This window comes from Sebastes fasciatus, chromosome 2 (genome assembly GCF_043250625.1).
Source record: "Sebastes fasciatus isolate fSebFas1 chromosome 2, fSebFas1.pri, whole genome shotgun sequence".
NCBI classification, from domain to species: Eukaryota; Metazoa; Chordata; class Actinopteri; order Perciformes; family Sebastidae; genus Sebastes; species Sebastes fasciatus.
In genome coordinates, this window is record NC_133796.1 from 34,596,530 (window position 1) to 34,613,076 (window position 16,547).

At 40.3% G+C, this 16,547-nt stretch overlaps 1 protein-coding gene across 1 annotated transcript in view; it reads left to right on the forward strand.

The window, feature by feature from the left end:
• trip4 (thyroid hormone receptor interactor 4) overlaps window positions 1–16,547 on the forward strand; it is a 94,782-nt gene that overhangs the window by 27,365 nt on the left and 50,870 nt on the right. The window contains exon 12 of the mRNA XM_074621945.1: window positions 7,825–7,927. Coding sequence (XP_074478046.1) covers window positions 7,825–7,927 — 103 coding nt within the window. The remainder of the gene's footprint in view (window positions 1–7,824; window positions 7,928–16,547) is intronic.

Genomic DNA, 16,547 nt, shown 5'->3' on the forward strand with positions numbered 1-16,547 from the left:
ATAGACGCATTTGTCTTAACACAGCACTGTAAAAACTTAAAAAAAATCTGATTAAACAAAGAAAGATCCATTTAAACGATCAGCAAACAAGACTAATTGACTCATTGACATAATTTCTGGTTTTGAAGGATGTAGTCTGCAGTTCATTTTGTGTTTTTAATCATAATACACGATATATACATGAACAGTATACATATGTGCATGTCTGTTGTCTGCGTGTGCTCTCATCCTGTGCTGTGCAGCCATGGAAAAACAAATAGTACACTTACAGTCGTGCGTGCAAAAAGCTGACTGGCAGTTACAGTACAGCGTTTCCTGAGGGCAGCTGCATTTGTTTGAGGGTTAATGAATGCCAGAAAACAGGCTTGTGTTGTTTGGTGAACACGATAGATTAAAGAACGATTGGCGAACGATTGCTGTTGCGTACAGTTCCCAACAACACCCTTTTCACCTCCCACGTGTAACCCATAGCTCAGAGACAACCCATCTGTTTCTCCAGCAGGGTGAAACCAGCCCTGACAGAACTGGCTAAGCAGTATTTCAAAAGTGTCCTTTTCTGGGAAGACACAGTTGGCTTTGTGTAGTTCCCTATCTATCAAAATCTCTGCCTCTGTGTTCTCTCCCTCACCTTATACCCTTATTATCCGTCTTCTTACCGAATCATATTCCTCATTTTTACTCTCTGGTTCTCCCCCCCCCCACCCCCCGTCTCATTCCCTGCCTCCCTCCCCCCTTGTTCCACCCTCCTCATTTTTAAAAGCCACATGCTCCCAGCCCGTCTGGCTCAGTTGCACCCTGCCAATGAAGGGCTTTTTATTGGGCTGAGATTGAGTGCAGCCAAGCAGGGCCTGGCTAGAGCTGAAGCTGGGGCCAGCCTCGCCGTCCCCCAACCCCCCCCCCCCAACCCGACTGCATAGCCCACTCCACATGCCTGTTCTGGTCTGGCCCTGTCGCCCAGAAGGAGATTACTTGTCTCTGCTGCCCTTAATTGCCGACAGCAGCTGAAAAGAGCCGGAGAGAGAGACATTGTAGAGAGAGGAGAGGGAACAGTGTTGGCTTGTCGAGCTGTTACTTGACAAGCTTGGACTCAAAGGTTTGTGTTCCTGCTGTCAAACTCTGGCTCTGTATTAGTTGGTTTTTATTAAGATGGATGTTGTTTTCATCAAATGTTGGTAGGAAACTGGTGGTATTTTGGACTGTACTAAAATAGCACGGTATGTAGAAGGCAGATGATGTTGTTGAGGAAGGAGAGCTGATGAAAGAAAGTCAGCGCATGCTACTTTATTATAAGGATGTGTGGTGGTAAGAGCAATAGGACCACTGTGCCCTCTTACTGCCCTCAGAGCCACTGTTATTTTTCATAGCCAAAGGCTTCCTTCCAGCAGCCTCTGCCCCGCCATCCCATTTTACTTTTTCCAATGAACTTGTTAATTTCATGTTATTACAGTTGGTTTTATGTTGAATCCCCTCTGGCTTGATCCCAGCAAATTAAATAGTGGGCAGTTTATTGAATTGACGGTCTCTGAAGGAGCTGTGAGGCTGTATGAAGTTTTCACCTCCTTCCTTTCCCTGTTTAGTATTTTGTATTTAGGTTTTCATTCAGCTTTGCTGTTATTATAATGTTTTGAGTCCTTATTTACGGCACGTTGCCTCCTTTTACCAGCTTCAGCACAAGGGTGTAAATCTTTCGTTATCTGACGATTAAATTCAATTTGATTCTCGATTCAAAGCGATTCCCGATTCCGTACATAGGAGTGCTAATTTCAAGATCTACTCCAGTCTGCTATGCACCAATAAAGGCGGTGTGGCAAATTACAGCATGAAAGCAGAGTAAAGTGTGCATGAGATTATGGAGTTTTTATATTTTGAAAAAGTCATATCAACCGATTACAATAATGTAAACACACAAAGGCAAAAAGTAACATTGATTCATGATAAACTTGCACAAATAAACTTTTTAATTAAAAGAGTTTTTAGTATTTATCAATTCTCAGTGACTCCATCAAATCATAACAGAAGTTATCTCAAGACATTTTCATATAGAGCAGGTCAAGACCATATTCTAGTTATTCTAGTTATATAGTTCAAGTTATACAAAAAATAAAAATGCTGTTACATAAATAAAATTGGTAGGCTTTGGCTAGCTGCCTTTTATTTCAGAAACTTGCCAATTGTACACAAAATAACACTGTAAAACTGGTATTTTGTGTGATTTTTCATCTCCCACAATAACACTTGACACAACTTTGACTCGTAGTTTTACTGTCCATCAGTTGCAATATCTTCTTTTGTAGAAAAAAAGCAAGATGTAACATGTTATTTAGGGAGCTCTAGAGGAGCTAGGGCTAGCTGTTTCACCCCTTTTCCAGTCTTCAGACAGATTAAAGAAACGCATGCGAAAAATACCATCTTGGTGTGCAAAGACCTTCACGCTTAGCTACAAAGCAAACAAGCACATTTCCCAAAATATCGACCTCTTCCTTTAAGAGAACCAACTGGCTGAATTATGCACACAAATTGATCAGCAGTTAACACTAAGGCAGAATTGCACTTTTGTTAAAACACATGACGGATGACTAGATTCATCATGAGTTGGCATGCTGGCAAGGTTGAGGAGTATTTGTATCTATTTCCTGAAATCAGTTTGGAAGCCGGCCATGCAGTAGATGCAGTTCTGCGTTGAACACGAGCCAATAAGTCAGTGTTGTTTATGAGCAACTAGAAGCTGCAGAGTCCTTGTCTCGCAATTGTCTGTCTTCTACACTCCAAGTAAATGGCCTGAAGCAACCGACCAGTGATACTCAATTCACACGGAGGCATTTTAATGCACCTGTCACACTATACATACAGCCTCAGATCTCTCCCATGTCAAACACATTGGTCCCTCTACCCAGAATGCCGTAGGGCTGTAATCCAGACCTCTAAGAAACCGGCACACTAAAGACTCAGATCACCTCTAACTGAATTATCAGCCGCAGTGTTTCACGTAATTCCACTCAACAATTTCTTAATTCCCTACCTGTGTTTCTCAACAAGCTCCGCTTTAATTGCATTTGTAAGCAGGTCCACTCTGACTACATTAGATCCTTCCTGATGAATATGGAGGGCTTTAGCAAACCCGCTTGTCACACAACCACAATGTTTCATGCCCTTTTGATTAACATGGAATGGAAACAATTAGGTGGGGGAGGTAGTGAGGCAAAGCAGCACATTCAACAGCTTTAAATGCTAATTAGCTAATGGAGGATGAAAGAGGCAGGCAACTGGCGGGGTTTCACATGAACACACTCAAACTCCGGCTGCAGCCATACGCCCGTTTCATCTGAATTCAGCAAGACCACCACCATTTTGTTTCCTTGAGCACCTCCGACAATACAGCCATCTTGTGAGATTTATTTTGTAACGATCTCAAACGAGGCTCAATTCATCTTTTCAAGAAGTGCCTCATCATGTTACTTTACTACCTTTTGAATCATCTCTTATTCACACTTTTAATCGCTACTTTTTAGGTATGACACATTTTCTTCTGGCAGCACTTCTTTAGATGATGATCACTCTCAGATCAGAGAAACATTCACGGGAAGTTCAGGATCATTTTTTTGATGTGCTTTTTTTCTCCCGGGCGTGCAGGCATACCACTTACATACAAACACAAGCCCCTTTTCAGACATGAATACGTACAGTTTAAATGATGGCTTTTTGCCATTCAGACATAGGTGTGTTTTACATTAATGTTCCTTTCACATCGGTTTAACTTTTCACCATTAACTAAATTAGAGAGCGAATTCTGCTGCCTGTTTTTATAAAGTCTGATATGCAGAAGCACTGAATGACAGGAAGTTTAAAGGTGCTAAATTCGATATCCAGAGCAGCAAACAACTATTTGCTATGTAAAGATATAGAGGAGTAATGTCTACCTGAGCAGAGGATGAAGTCGCTCTTCCTCTGTGTGTGTTGTAATCAGTTAGTACATACTGTATGAGCGTGCCCCACTAGCTAGCTCACGCCCGCCGCGCTGCACTGATCTCATACAGAGGTTACAGCTGATAACGCTGTCCCGACCGACGGCTCCGTCGCAGAAGTGTTTGGCCGTTGTTAGCGTTGTTAGCACTGTTAGCACCGTTAGCGAGCTGCCGGGTTGCCGTCGCCATGTTGAGAGACGCTTAGATGCAATAGAAATGCTCCCAATCCCGTATTTAGCACCTTTAAATTGGGATGTTTAATTCTTAATATGCACACGTGCTGCATTTACCATTTTTCTGGTAAAGGACAGAGCCCCCTGAGGCAAATTTGTGATTTTGGGCTATACAAATGAATTGACTTGACTTGATATTCATTTGGCATGAATGAAATTTGAAAATATGTAGAGGGCGTGCTGGTATGATTATTACTTTGGCTGCAAGAGGTGTTTTTTTTAACCTCTTCTGCTCTGCAAGAGGAAAAATATTTTTTATTTTATGATTTTTTTAAGATATTGATATCCACAACAACTTGGCTTCTTAGATTTTGTGCCTAAGAGATGATGATTGAGATATTAGATTTATTACAACGACCTTTGAAGGCAGAACAAGCACCCAGGTCTGTAATTGTAGTTCCAATCAAATCACTGGTAAATCACAGAATTATATCCGATTTTGTATAAATCTAACAATGAATGACATTGACTAATAGTTCTTTAAAAGTAATCGTTGTGCACGACGCTAAATCACGCTGGATTAAAGTGTCGTTCTAAGTGCCTAACGTGGACACTTAAATGAAGACTCAATTAGGCTGCTCACCTTAGTAAGCTATTTGAGAAGAGCTGCATGGTCTTAACCGTTCACAGGATCGATCTTTACATTGTAGGTGGAAATGTATGTCCCCTCTGGCTAGTTGATAAAAGAAGGTATTCCTTCTTTCTATTTGGTCGGAGTAAATTGCTACAGTTGGACACTAGTTCCTCAGTTGTTGTGAACTGAAAGGGATGTATGTATTCGGGTAGAAAGTGATTGTCTGAGGTCCCACATATAGATTCTTTATTGAATTAAGGCTAAATATGTCTGTAACAGAGGGGTATTTTCATTTTTAGCACACATTACTCAAATAGGAGTAAATTGTGCATTTCTTGGGGACTATTTTCAGCTGCGGATTAATACACATTTGGTGCCCTACTGAATATTTATGGCACCAGAATATATGTGGGATTGACTCAAACTAAACTACAGTGCCCATGTTCATCATAATGAAAGAATATTACTCCCAGTGCAAAGACGTGGTCTCATTTACATTTATAAGCCTACAACTGATGATTATTTTCATTATTGATTAAGCAGACAATTATTTTTACAATTAAACGCTTAGTCGAAAAAAAATCTGAAATGACTAAACAATCCCATCACAAGTTCAAATGTCACGTGTTTTTAATTGTTAATTGTTAAATTGCTTGATTTGTCTGACCAACAGTCCAAAACACGACGATTGATTATCAATTAATCCAAATAGTTGATGATTCATTTTCTGTTGATTGTCTAATTGATTAGTCGACTAATAGTTTCAGCCCTAAAGCTACAGTATATAAGGCTTTAACTACATAGTCAACAGTTGGACAGTAAGATAAATTCATTGTTGGTTTTAAAGGTATCCTGAGGAGCTTTTTACAAGTGTTAGCGCTACGGAGCATTTATTGTTTTTCCCCTGAGTGGGTCCCACAAGCATAAGCTTGTGGCAGACGCGATGCACATTCCTGTCAATGATTTCACACTTGACACAATGGTTTAATGCTGAATGTAAACAGAAACTTTGTTTGTTCACAAGAAAACTCCACATGGCACCTTTAATCTTTTTGTGGGATTTGTTGACGATAAGAAAAATACAGATCATTGTTAGCCTCTGTTCCTGGACTCACAAGCTTCTTCTTGTTTAACCCCTGATAAATCACAAATAGTTTTGTTTGAGGGCCGTCGAGGGATTTTTCCATCTCGGAGAGACAGCATACTTGACTGGGAGATGTAATTTAATTGGAATCACTGTGTCGTTTGGAGGAGGAGGAATCAAGGGGCTCTTTAAGGATCCCTATCACTGTCTAACTTTGAGTGTTTACATATTTTATCACTCACCGGTGTATTACACTCAAGTCGACATGGACTGTAATCTGAAATAAACATCTCTATCATCTCTCCCCAGTTTGTCAGGGACCATACAGATGGGTTGCAGACTCTGTTGATTTCCCTTAAAAGCCCCAAATTTGTCACAACCTCCAGTGCTCCTTTGAGGGAGATAGAGAGACTGTGAATAAGAGACAGGGGGGGAGAGAGGAAAAAGCATGCTGTCATGAAAAGAGCCGCTTCCTGGCTGGCTAGATGCAATCATGGGCACTATCTGATAGCGCCGGAGGAAATTGGATGAGCTGAGAGCCGTTGGCTGCCAGTGATGGGAAAGATGACTCCTTTGTCACTGTGTCAGTCAATTCCATACTCTCACCTGAGAGACCAATCAATAACACGGGGGGTAGACGGGTACGCTGTGGGCTGCTGTCAATTATGTGCTGTAAAACATCCTTTCCGTCTTAGGGATGAGGCATGGCGTGGTATATGGTATGCATAAATATGTCATGGATGTGGTTAAATAGGACGCATTCCTGTAAATCTAGAAGTAGGCTTTTAATAAATTATGACATGGAAGTTAACGATTCTATGTGTAATTGCTAGACGAACACATAAATATTGTACACATGGTCTTAACAGTTTTATTTGTGTGTTTGACAGGGTGTATATCCACTAGAGCTGTCAATCGTTTAAAATATTTAATCGTGATTAATCGCATGATTGTCCATAGTTAATCGGGATTATATAACATGTACCTTAGAGGGAGATTTGTCAAGTATTTAATATTCTTTATCAACATGGGAGTGGTCAGATATGCTGCATTATGCAAATGTAGTATATATATTAATGGAAATTAATTAACAACACAAAACAATGACAAATATTGTCCAGAAACCCTCACAGGTACTGCATTTAGCATACAAAATATGCTTAAATCATAACATGGCAAACTGCAGCCCAACAGGCAACAACAGCTGTCAGTGTGCTGACTTGACTATGACTTGCCCCAAACTGCATGTGATTATCATAAAGTGGGCATGTCTGCAAAGGGGAGACTCGTGGGTACCCATAGAACCAATTTTCATTCACATATCTTGAGGTCAGAGGTCAAGGGACCCTTTTGAAAATGGCCATGCCAGTTTATCCTTGCCCAAAATGTAGTGCAAGTTTGAAGCATTATTTATCCTCCTTCACAACAAGCTAGCATGACATGGTTGGTACCAATGGATTCCTTAAGTTTTCCAGTTTCATATAATACTAGTATCTTCACTCTAGCTTTAAGACTGAGCCCGTTACAACCTAAAGATCGCACTTGCGTTAATGCGTGTAAAAAGTTAGTGGTGTTAGCGTTACTATCACGTTAACTTTGACAGCCCTAATATCCACATCTGAAAAAATAGTTTGGATGTCTTGGATTTCGGTGCTGGTTGTAATACATTTTGTCTCATCTTTGCTGCCCGCAAGTGGTGCAACTATCTCATTAGCAACCGCATCATTAGCTGTGCAATTATAGTGCATAAAACCCAGAGAGACTCATAACAATCAGTTGCTGTCGGGGCATGTGGTATTACATCAGGCATGGAGGACATTTCGCTTGATGTAGGTGCAGAGACGCTCACTGAATTTTTCATTACCGTGATACCGGGCATCATGAGATTTACCATATTCTGAGCACAATGTGGTCATGCTAGTTCTGTGATGCTAAACTGTTCTTTCCTTCCTTCGCCCTCCCCCCCTGCAGCTCCCTGATACCTGTGAGGAGTCTGCTTCCCCATTCGTCTTCATCTGCACCAACCCCCACGAGCTGCTGGTGAAATTCCCCATGAAAGGGAAGCACAAGATCTGTAAGTCCTACTTCTTTCATGTAAGGGGAAGTGAAGTGGATGAAATTAGCCTGAGCCCACTAAGGATTTCTTCTTTTTTTTTTTATCAGCCTTCTCCTCTGAATTTGTATGCGCACACACATGCATAAATGGACCTGCAAAAGAGTGATAATGCCAGGCACAGGGTCTGATTACTATATGTTATATGTTATAAAATTACACGCACAAAGTGTTCTCCCGCCACATGTACAGATCGTCTCTGAGAGCCATCTGTAAAGACGGGGATTTTGCTGTCAGGTTGCCTGGGGGACAAGCCAGGCCTGGATGTGCAGTGTTGTTGCTGTATTGTGTGATTTATAATAGGACTCAAACACATTTTCCCTCTGCTGCCATAGCCGCTGCTGCAAAATGATGTACCTGCAAGCTCTTTTGTTAATATTTCAAAACCCTCTAAAGACTTGAGAGGATTGTTTATGCAGCTGTGCCTCTTTCAGATCTTTCCAGATTGATGGAAAAAAGCTTTTTTTGAGAGGCTTAAGGTGAAATGTAGCAGGAGCTGTGTCTTAATACAATGGATATGATGACCGTGTGTCCATTTTTGTGAAAATTAGAAACATTTAAAAAGGTTTTAGAGACAGATCTGACCAGTAAAAAGAAACTTGTTGTATAGGATTTTAGCAGGTCTTTAGAAATGTGTTGAATTTGATACTGATATAGAAGGTTTCAGAAGTCTTTGTCTCCGTTTTAGAGGTGGTCAATATGTTGCACTTTGCTGCTACACGGGCTACTCATGTATTCCTGTACTTTATTTTAAAGTCTTAAATTGTTTATATGTTTCATTCTAACTGGCATTAGCGTGGTCTTGAATAAAAGGCTTGACCTGATGAAACATGCTGACGCATCGTTACAGGCTTGCTGTCGTAAGCACAGATCGCTGTAGGGAAATGTGCACCTACATTATTTAAACCTACAGTAGCTTGCGGTTTTATGAATCAGCAGCTTACTTTCTAGCGGTGGTGAAATAAATATGGCTTTGTTGAACTTGCCCGTAGTAAATTGTTAACCATTAATAGACTTTATGATTCGTTTTTACAGTACCTACAGCCTGTTTCAGGCTCAAACTTTCCCCAAAGGGACAAATACTCAACCTTACGGATTTGTTTTCTGAAAAAAATTATCAAATGCTGTCTCAGAAAAAAAGAGAAACACTTAAGTAAACCTTTACTTTATGGTTTTGTTTTGATGACCTCATATTAATACCATCCATAAAGACATCATACCACGTTACCTTTATTCTGAACCAGTGGTATTTTGCATATCATTGCCTGCCAGGAGGTGTATTGGTACAATACAGTCTTCCTGCTTTGTTCCAGCTCTGACTCTCACATGTGTTATTTGATATACGTATTCTCAGCCCGTTGTTTAGTAATGCAGCCTTGTGACTGATGTACTTATTTTAGTTAAACTAACAGTTAATATCCTGCAATTAGCAACACAAAACTCCTTACAAAATGTAACAAATTCACATAAGAGCATTGATATCCCCTCAGAAATGGAGACAGACACCAGTTGATAAGTCTGTATGTACTGTACCTCACTGGATGAAGGACAATGTGTAATTCAAGAACCTGTGAAATGTTTTTGGTATCGGGGTCCCATCACATAAATCAAACCAAATATAAAAGTTTTTCATTATGACTTGTTTAGGACTCAAAACTCAAAGTTTAGAACTTGGGACTTGACACAAGACTTGCCTGTCTTGACTTGGGACTTGACTGTCTTGACTTGGGATTTGCCTGACTTGACTTGGGACTTGCCTGTCTGACTTGGGATTTGACTTGGGACTTGACTGTCTTGACTTGGGACTTGCCTGTCTTGACTTGGGACATGCCTGTGTTGACTTGGGATTTGACTTGGAACTTGACTGTCTTGACTTGGGACTTGACTTGTAAAACAATGATTTGGTCCCACCTCTGCACCAAAGTTATTTACCCCTCTATTATTACAATGTGTTTATGGTACCCATCATACCTCCCGTAGCACCATGTCTTCATTCTGTACATGTGTGTACAGTTTTGCATGCATTGCATGCTTTTGTCATGTCGTGTGCATTGATCACAACGTGCCCCCTGCTCTAGCCATTAGCCCGGCATTTGGATCAGTTATCCTGACCCACTGGACCTACACAGTCCAGCCTGTCTTATTCTTCTGTCACCAGAGCTTTTCACTATCTCAGTCTCTTGCTCTCTCGCCCCCTCTTCCACCTCAATTCCCACTGCATCTCACGGGTCACGGCGTTGCCGCTCATCTTACTCAGGGGGGCTTAGCACAAGTATTTTTTGCTCCCACAGCAGCTTACATCGACAAGATCCGCTTGTCACTGGCATTGCCAACCATCTCATGCCTCATCAGAATGAGCCAGAAAAAGGCTACAGCTCCCTGCTTTTTCCAGTCCTTTCAGCAGTGCTTTATTACATAACACGCACAATTGTTGTTTTCATTAGCGTGTTAATCGTTAATGTGGTAGATAGTGTGAAAATATGTGTGGCGGCTGAGATGGATTCTTTCATTAAGCAAATCCTGCAGTCATGCTGTGGAAAAGTGGGAGCCTTGATAAATATTAGCTGGTAACTAAGTAACGAGCCTTGACATTATAAAACATCAGGTTGTCAAATGCTAGCTAGTCATCATGGCTTTTCTTGTTTATTATTTATTTACATCCCCATTAACTGTTACCTTGGCAACAACTGCTCTTCCTGGGGTCCATTTGAGATATACATTCAGTTCAAATGCTTACACATAACGGCTATAATCTCCATCCATTAAAGTCAGTATGACTTCAATTTCATTCACCACTAATCTGTTTGCTACTCAGTGATGAAAAACATTTTGGTCTAATTGCTTTGCTAGAGGTTTGTTTTTCTTCACTTTGGCTCTTCTGCATTTTGTGCTATATATAATCATTTGCAGCTGCTTAAAGGCATAGTTTGGGTGTTTTGAAGTGGGGTTGTATGAGGTACTTATCCACAGTTAGTAGGTGTATTACTTACGGTAGATGACAGTCGGGCGTGCTCCCAGCATTGAAAAACAGACAGGAGCACCAACACCGGAGCAAAGCAATACAGTGCTGTGGACAGGGCCGACAGAAAAAGTTATTTTAGCCACCTACAAGAAAGGCTGCCTTAAAACAAAATCAATATTAGCTTAAGTATATGTTATATTTAGAATAGGTCTTTCTTTTAGGTGGTTAAAATCCGTTTTTCTGCCGTCCCCGTCCACAGCTCTGTATTGCTTTGCTCTGGTGTCGGTACTCCTGTCTGCTTCTCCAAGCTTGGTGAACGCCTTAACCCTGACCTTAAAAATGCCTGAACCATCCCTTTAGGTTTTTTATAAGTATGGGAATTGTTTTTTCTGACAAGCAAGCCAAACAAATGAGCCGAGAGCTGCATAGTGCTGCAGTCCAGCGTCTTGTTTCTTGTAGGATCGGCAGTTCTAGCTGACGCTTTGCTTTACTGGCAGTCTAGTAATATTGCATATTACAGCATGGAAGCTGGAAAGGACGAAAAGCGAGCACACCCACATATGGTTGAACATTATTGGATGCATTTGGCAATTATCAAATAATGTGATACCCCTCCAGACAGTTTACAGTTGGCTTTGTAGATTATATGCTAGGCTATGCTAGGCGCAGGTTGATCAGTCATTACCCCGTGGAGGAGTCTGTGACATTTAAAATGGCATACTGCCACGGCTCACTCCCTGTAATAAGGGATGTGCATTATGGTTTATGGTCACATCCTGTGTATCTGTGTGTGTGTGCTTCTGTGTAAGCTGAAGGTCAGTCTGGGTGTTGAAAGCTATTTGGGCTCTCTGACATGAACCCACATTTCCTTTTCCCTTCCTTATAGCTATCCTTCGCTTGCTGCATGGTTTTAATAGCCTGACATCCTCTGTATGATGTGGCTATGCACACACTGCTGGTGTGTACATAGCCACATAGTAAAAGTGAAACAAGAATCATACACCACTGAAACATTTTCTCCGTGTAGAGTTTGTTAGCTGTACTACAAAATGCCAAACCAAATCTGCTCTCCACCCTATAATAACATTATTATTATTTTTTTAATGAAACTTTTAACTTTTCAGCTCCATTTCTTGTAAAAAAAGATAGATAAAAGATAATCGCTATAAACATATTCTGCATTCATATGCAGAATATGTTTAGAGATTTTGGAATCGGAAACGTTCTGGTTTGTAGTCCGAGTAGTAATAGAATAGTAGTAGTAGACCAATCACGTCTGAGCAGGCTTTGGTTTAATGCAGGTAAACAGTCCGTGTGGAGAGTAAAAGCTGTGGAACGCATTGCTAATCGGACTGTAAACAATGAGCAGCGCATGGAAAAGGAAGTCTTGTCGCGGATATCTGCTGGCTGCCGCTGAAACCCCAGAAATAAAGCCCCTTGCCCCAAGAGGCTTATCGTTCATTAGACCGATAGCTGATGGGTTCCGAGATTGTATAAAAGGAAATTACCCTCATCAGGCCCATAACAGATTTTCAACAGTAGTCTGTTTTCCTCGGTTACAGAGGACAGTTCATTATCTTATAGCATGCAGGTATTCATGAGCGAAATCTTTTGGCCTCATACTGAATCTCATACCAGTTGGAGGCATTACAATTAGCCACCAAACATTGTTTAATTTTATGACTAGAATCTAGGGGTGGGGGAAAAAATGTATACAGCATGGTATTGCAAATATTTTATTATATAAACTACTAACCTCTTAACAATCCACTATTCTGTCTTTCAGAGGTTGTAAGATACTGGTACTGTATGAAACTAGAAATCCTAGGAATTGATTGGTCCCAATCATGTCATGTTAGCTTGTCAGGAAGAACGCTAAATAGCGCTCCAAAGTTACGCTACATTATAACGAGGAAGAACTGGCTTGGCCATTATCAAAGGGGTCCCTCGACCTCTGACCTCAATATATGTGAATGAAAACTCTGAGATGAACAGAGTGAAAACTGTATCTTATTAGATAAAACAGATGTTGACAAACTGCATAATTTGCAGTTGAAAAAAGGTAATAATCACAATATATCTTATCACAATACTGCATATTATAAAATGTCGTATTGTGGGGGCCTCTGTTGATTCCCACCCCTACTAGAATCTGAACAACATCCTGTAGTCTGGCAGAGATCTGAGGTCAGACTACTGTAATCAATCTACAGTGTGTTGGCAACACTTTTGGTCAGGTAGGGAGTTTGTTCACAACATAAACCATTCCTGTTCCATCCCCTTTGTCATCTTCAACTGAATTTATTTAAGCGTAACTTTCGATTCTTCCAACTCAGTATTTGTAGAACTATTGATCACCGTCCATCTCAGCTGAAATTGGTAGCCATCATGCTGGGACTGTTGTTGCTCAACGAGCCTGAAGCTGCTACTTGCTGTTCTGGCGGACACAGCATTAGGTAACCTGAGAATTATGTTTGACCTTCCTATTATGATGCCTCCGAAGAATTAAAATCCTATTGCTTCCGAGCATGAAGGGTGGATAGCCAGAGTAATGTTCCGTGAGTGAATCAAATGGCCTTAAGCCTTGTTTAAAGAGTGCTCGACCAGCAAGAAAAAAAAAGAAGCGTGCAAATCTCTTGTACAAGCACTCCCATATTAAACTGACTAAAGCACTGAATTAGTCAAAGGAGAGCAACAGTTCAAGTGTTCAAAATGTGGTTGATAAGCTCAAGGCATCTGATGCCTTTTGTTCCTTCTTGGGATAATTTGGCAGGCTTCAAAGTAATGCTAGTAGAGTGGCTGAAAATGTTATCACGATATTAAAAAAAAATCAGCTCTGTAGTGTGCATTTGTTCTATAAAGATTCATCCATTATAGAAACAAAACAGAACGTCCTTTAGCAGCTTTAGAAGCAGAAAAGGTCATCTCCAGCTCTTCGCTCAGTTTGGTGCCGAGCGTATAACTCTTGTGATATTACATATGAATTCAGCGAGTGCTTTGGGAGTACTGGCTTATCTTTTTCTATAAAGATTAGTCACTCTGATGGCTCTCCGGCAGATACAAAAGAGCTCTCCTTTGCTGAGGTTTGATCCAACTACAGGGAAGGAAGTCATGGATATAATTGCTAAGATGAGAAATTCAGCTCCAGCTGCAGGTCATGATGAGATCTTTTTATCTCGACTAGCGTAAGTCATTGACATATATATATAATCTCAAAATCTCTGGAGAGTGGAGTCATTTCAAAGGACCTCAAGGTCGACAAAGTAGTTCTCCGGTCTTAAGCCCAAGGCGCTAACATCATTTTCTTCCACTTCTTTAGATTATCTATTCTCATGTACAGCAGAATCCAGTTTACAGCCATTCAAGCCGTTATCAATAGCAAACACTCTTTGGAATATTCCCACACTTAGCCAGGTTTTTTTACCATGTATTGAGTGATGTTTTATTATTATTATATTTATTGAGCATGAATGGAAATATGTACTCTTGATAGGTTAGATTTGACATCATGAGAAATGGAGTTTCTCTTATTTTTACTGATGGACAGCATTAACAGCCATCTCTGTCTTATTTGTGTTGCATTATACCATTCATTAAAACAATATAAAGAGGTTCTCCAAATGAAGGTTTTCTTTTTCTTGCCAGTTGGATCTGGCTGTCACCAGCAAAAACAAATTGCTTAAACGTGCACGCTGTTAGTAGTATATTGTAAAGCTCAGAGAAAACAATGGGCTGGGTAATTATAGACCAATTGCACCAATTTACCATCGTCAAACTAGAGGACATTTTTTATTTCTCTTTTCTCCCCAACAAAATTAAGCCATAATTTCTCACGTCTTGTGAGCTCAGTTATTGTGCGATCTGGTCTGTCTTTATCATTATTACATGTTTGTGTACGGGAAATGTTCTCACCGTCTTGAATGGCCTTAAAGGTCTCATCCTTCAGGTGATACCGGCGGATACTGGTGATAACAACAAGTGCAGTTCAATACTACAGCAATCACTCCTTGAGCAGCTAATTTGTCAGACATACAACAGCTAAGGGACACTGGTGTATCTGTTTTAGAGGTGGGAATCACCAGAGCCCCCTACATACGATATTATCACGATACTTAAGTCATGATACGAGTATTGTGCTGTGAAGATATATTGGGATTATTACCTTTTTTCAACTGCAAATTATGCAGTTAGTCAACATCTATTTTATCTGATAAGATACAGTTTTCACTCTGTTCACCTCAGAGTTTTCATTCATATATCTTGAGGTCAGAGGTCAAGGGACCTTTTTGAAAATGGCCATGCCAGTTTTTCCTCACTAAAGCTTTAAGTAACTTTGGAGCGTTATTAAGCGTTCTTCCCAACAAGCTAACATGGCATTGGTACAAATTGATTCCTAGGTTTTCATATGATATCAGTAGCTTTAACACTGTGCCAATTCCAACCTCCGAAAAAATAGCAGCCGGGCCCAGCGACGGGCCGTCGGATTGGGAAGAGGTTAATAGTTTATATAATAAAAGATAGACACTTGACATGTGTATTGATACAATATTACCACACAAAATATCATGATACTATGCTGTATTGATTTTTCTCCCACCCCTAAACTGTTTACAGTGCAGCCAAACAAACTCATGTTGTTTTAATAAAGAAGTCAGTCAATAATTGGCCTTTTTTTTCATCACGCCGTGAGCAACCGTGATGTGATTTCCACACAATAGCAGATAGCCTTAATGACAACTTCATTGCGTTTACTGTGACAGCTTCACAATAAAAGCTACCCCGTCTTTCACCAGTTGAATGCTTTTAATGTGAAGCAGCAGCAGTAGGAATTGTTGGGTTTGCATTAGCAGTAACTTAATACAGCTCTGATACAGAGTTAGCAGAGTCAACAGCAAGCGGACTCGCATCAATGAGATGCAATTAATACAATAAAATATGCATACCTTGGGTCCCTCGTGCATGTGAAGATAGGGCCCGACGATATGGCCAAAAATGTTATCACCATATGTTTTTTTATATTGCTCAATGTTGATCATTAACACAATATATATTTAGTAATAATAATGCTCAATTTACAGTTTTAAGAGTATTCTCATTCTCATCGACACATCTTATTGGCCATCTCACTGCTGCACGCTACTTCTGCAAAATGTTAACTGTTAATTGCTCACTGGGCAGAGCATGCGCACCAGAGACTTCCACCGGTGGAGCCGGCTAACTTCCGGCTTACCCCTATGCTAACTTGAATAACTTAAAATAATTAAATCGTGGGGGTCTTCAAGACTTTCCAAATGTTATCGGACCGAACTGATCAAATTCTGACAGTGAAACGAGTCATTTTGTGGTGGTTCTGACGTTCAAAACAATCTATCCACCGTGTTACAGTGGTTGTTCGTGTAGTGTTTTTGTAGGTGGAGGAAAACGGATTAAAAAATAACTTTATCAAAATATAAATCTCAAATTTATCATCGTAGAAACTTTTATCGTGAACATTTTCAAGATCCTTTTATCATCCAACCCGCTCTGTGCAGATTATTTTAACCATTAAATGGCGGACTGCCACTAACAATGAAAAATGCTATATAGGGCAGCAATTAGAGAATAGATGCCATAAAAGGG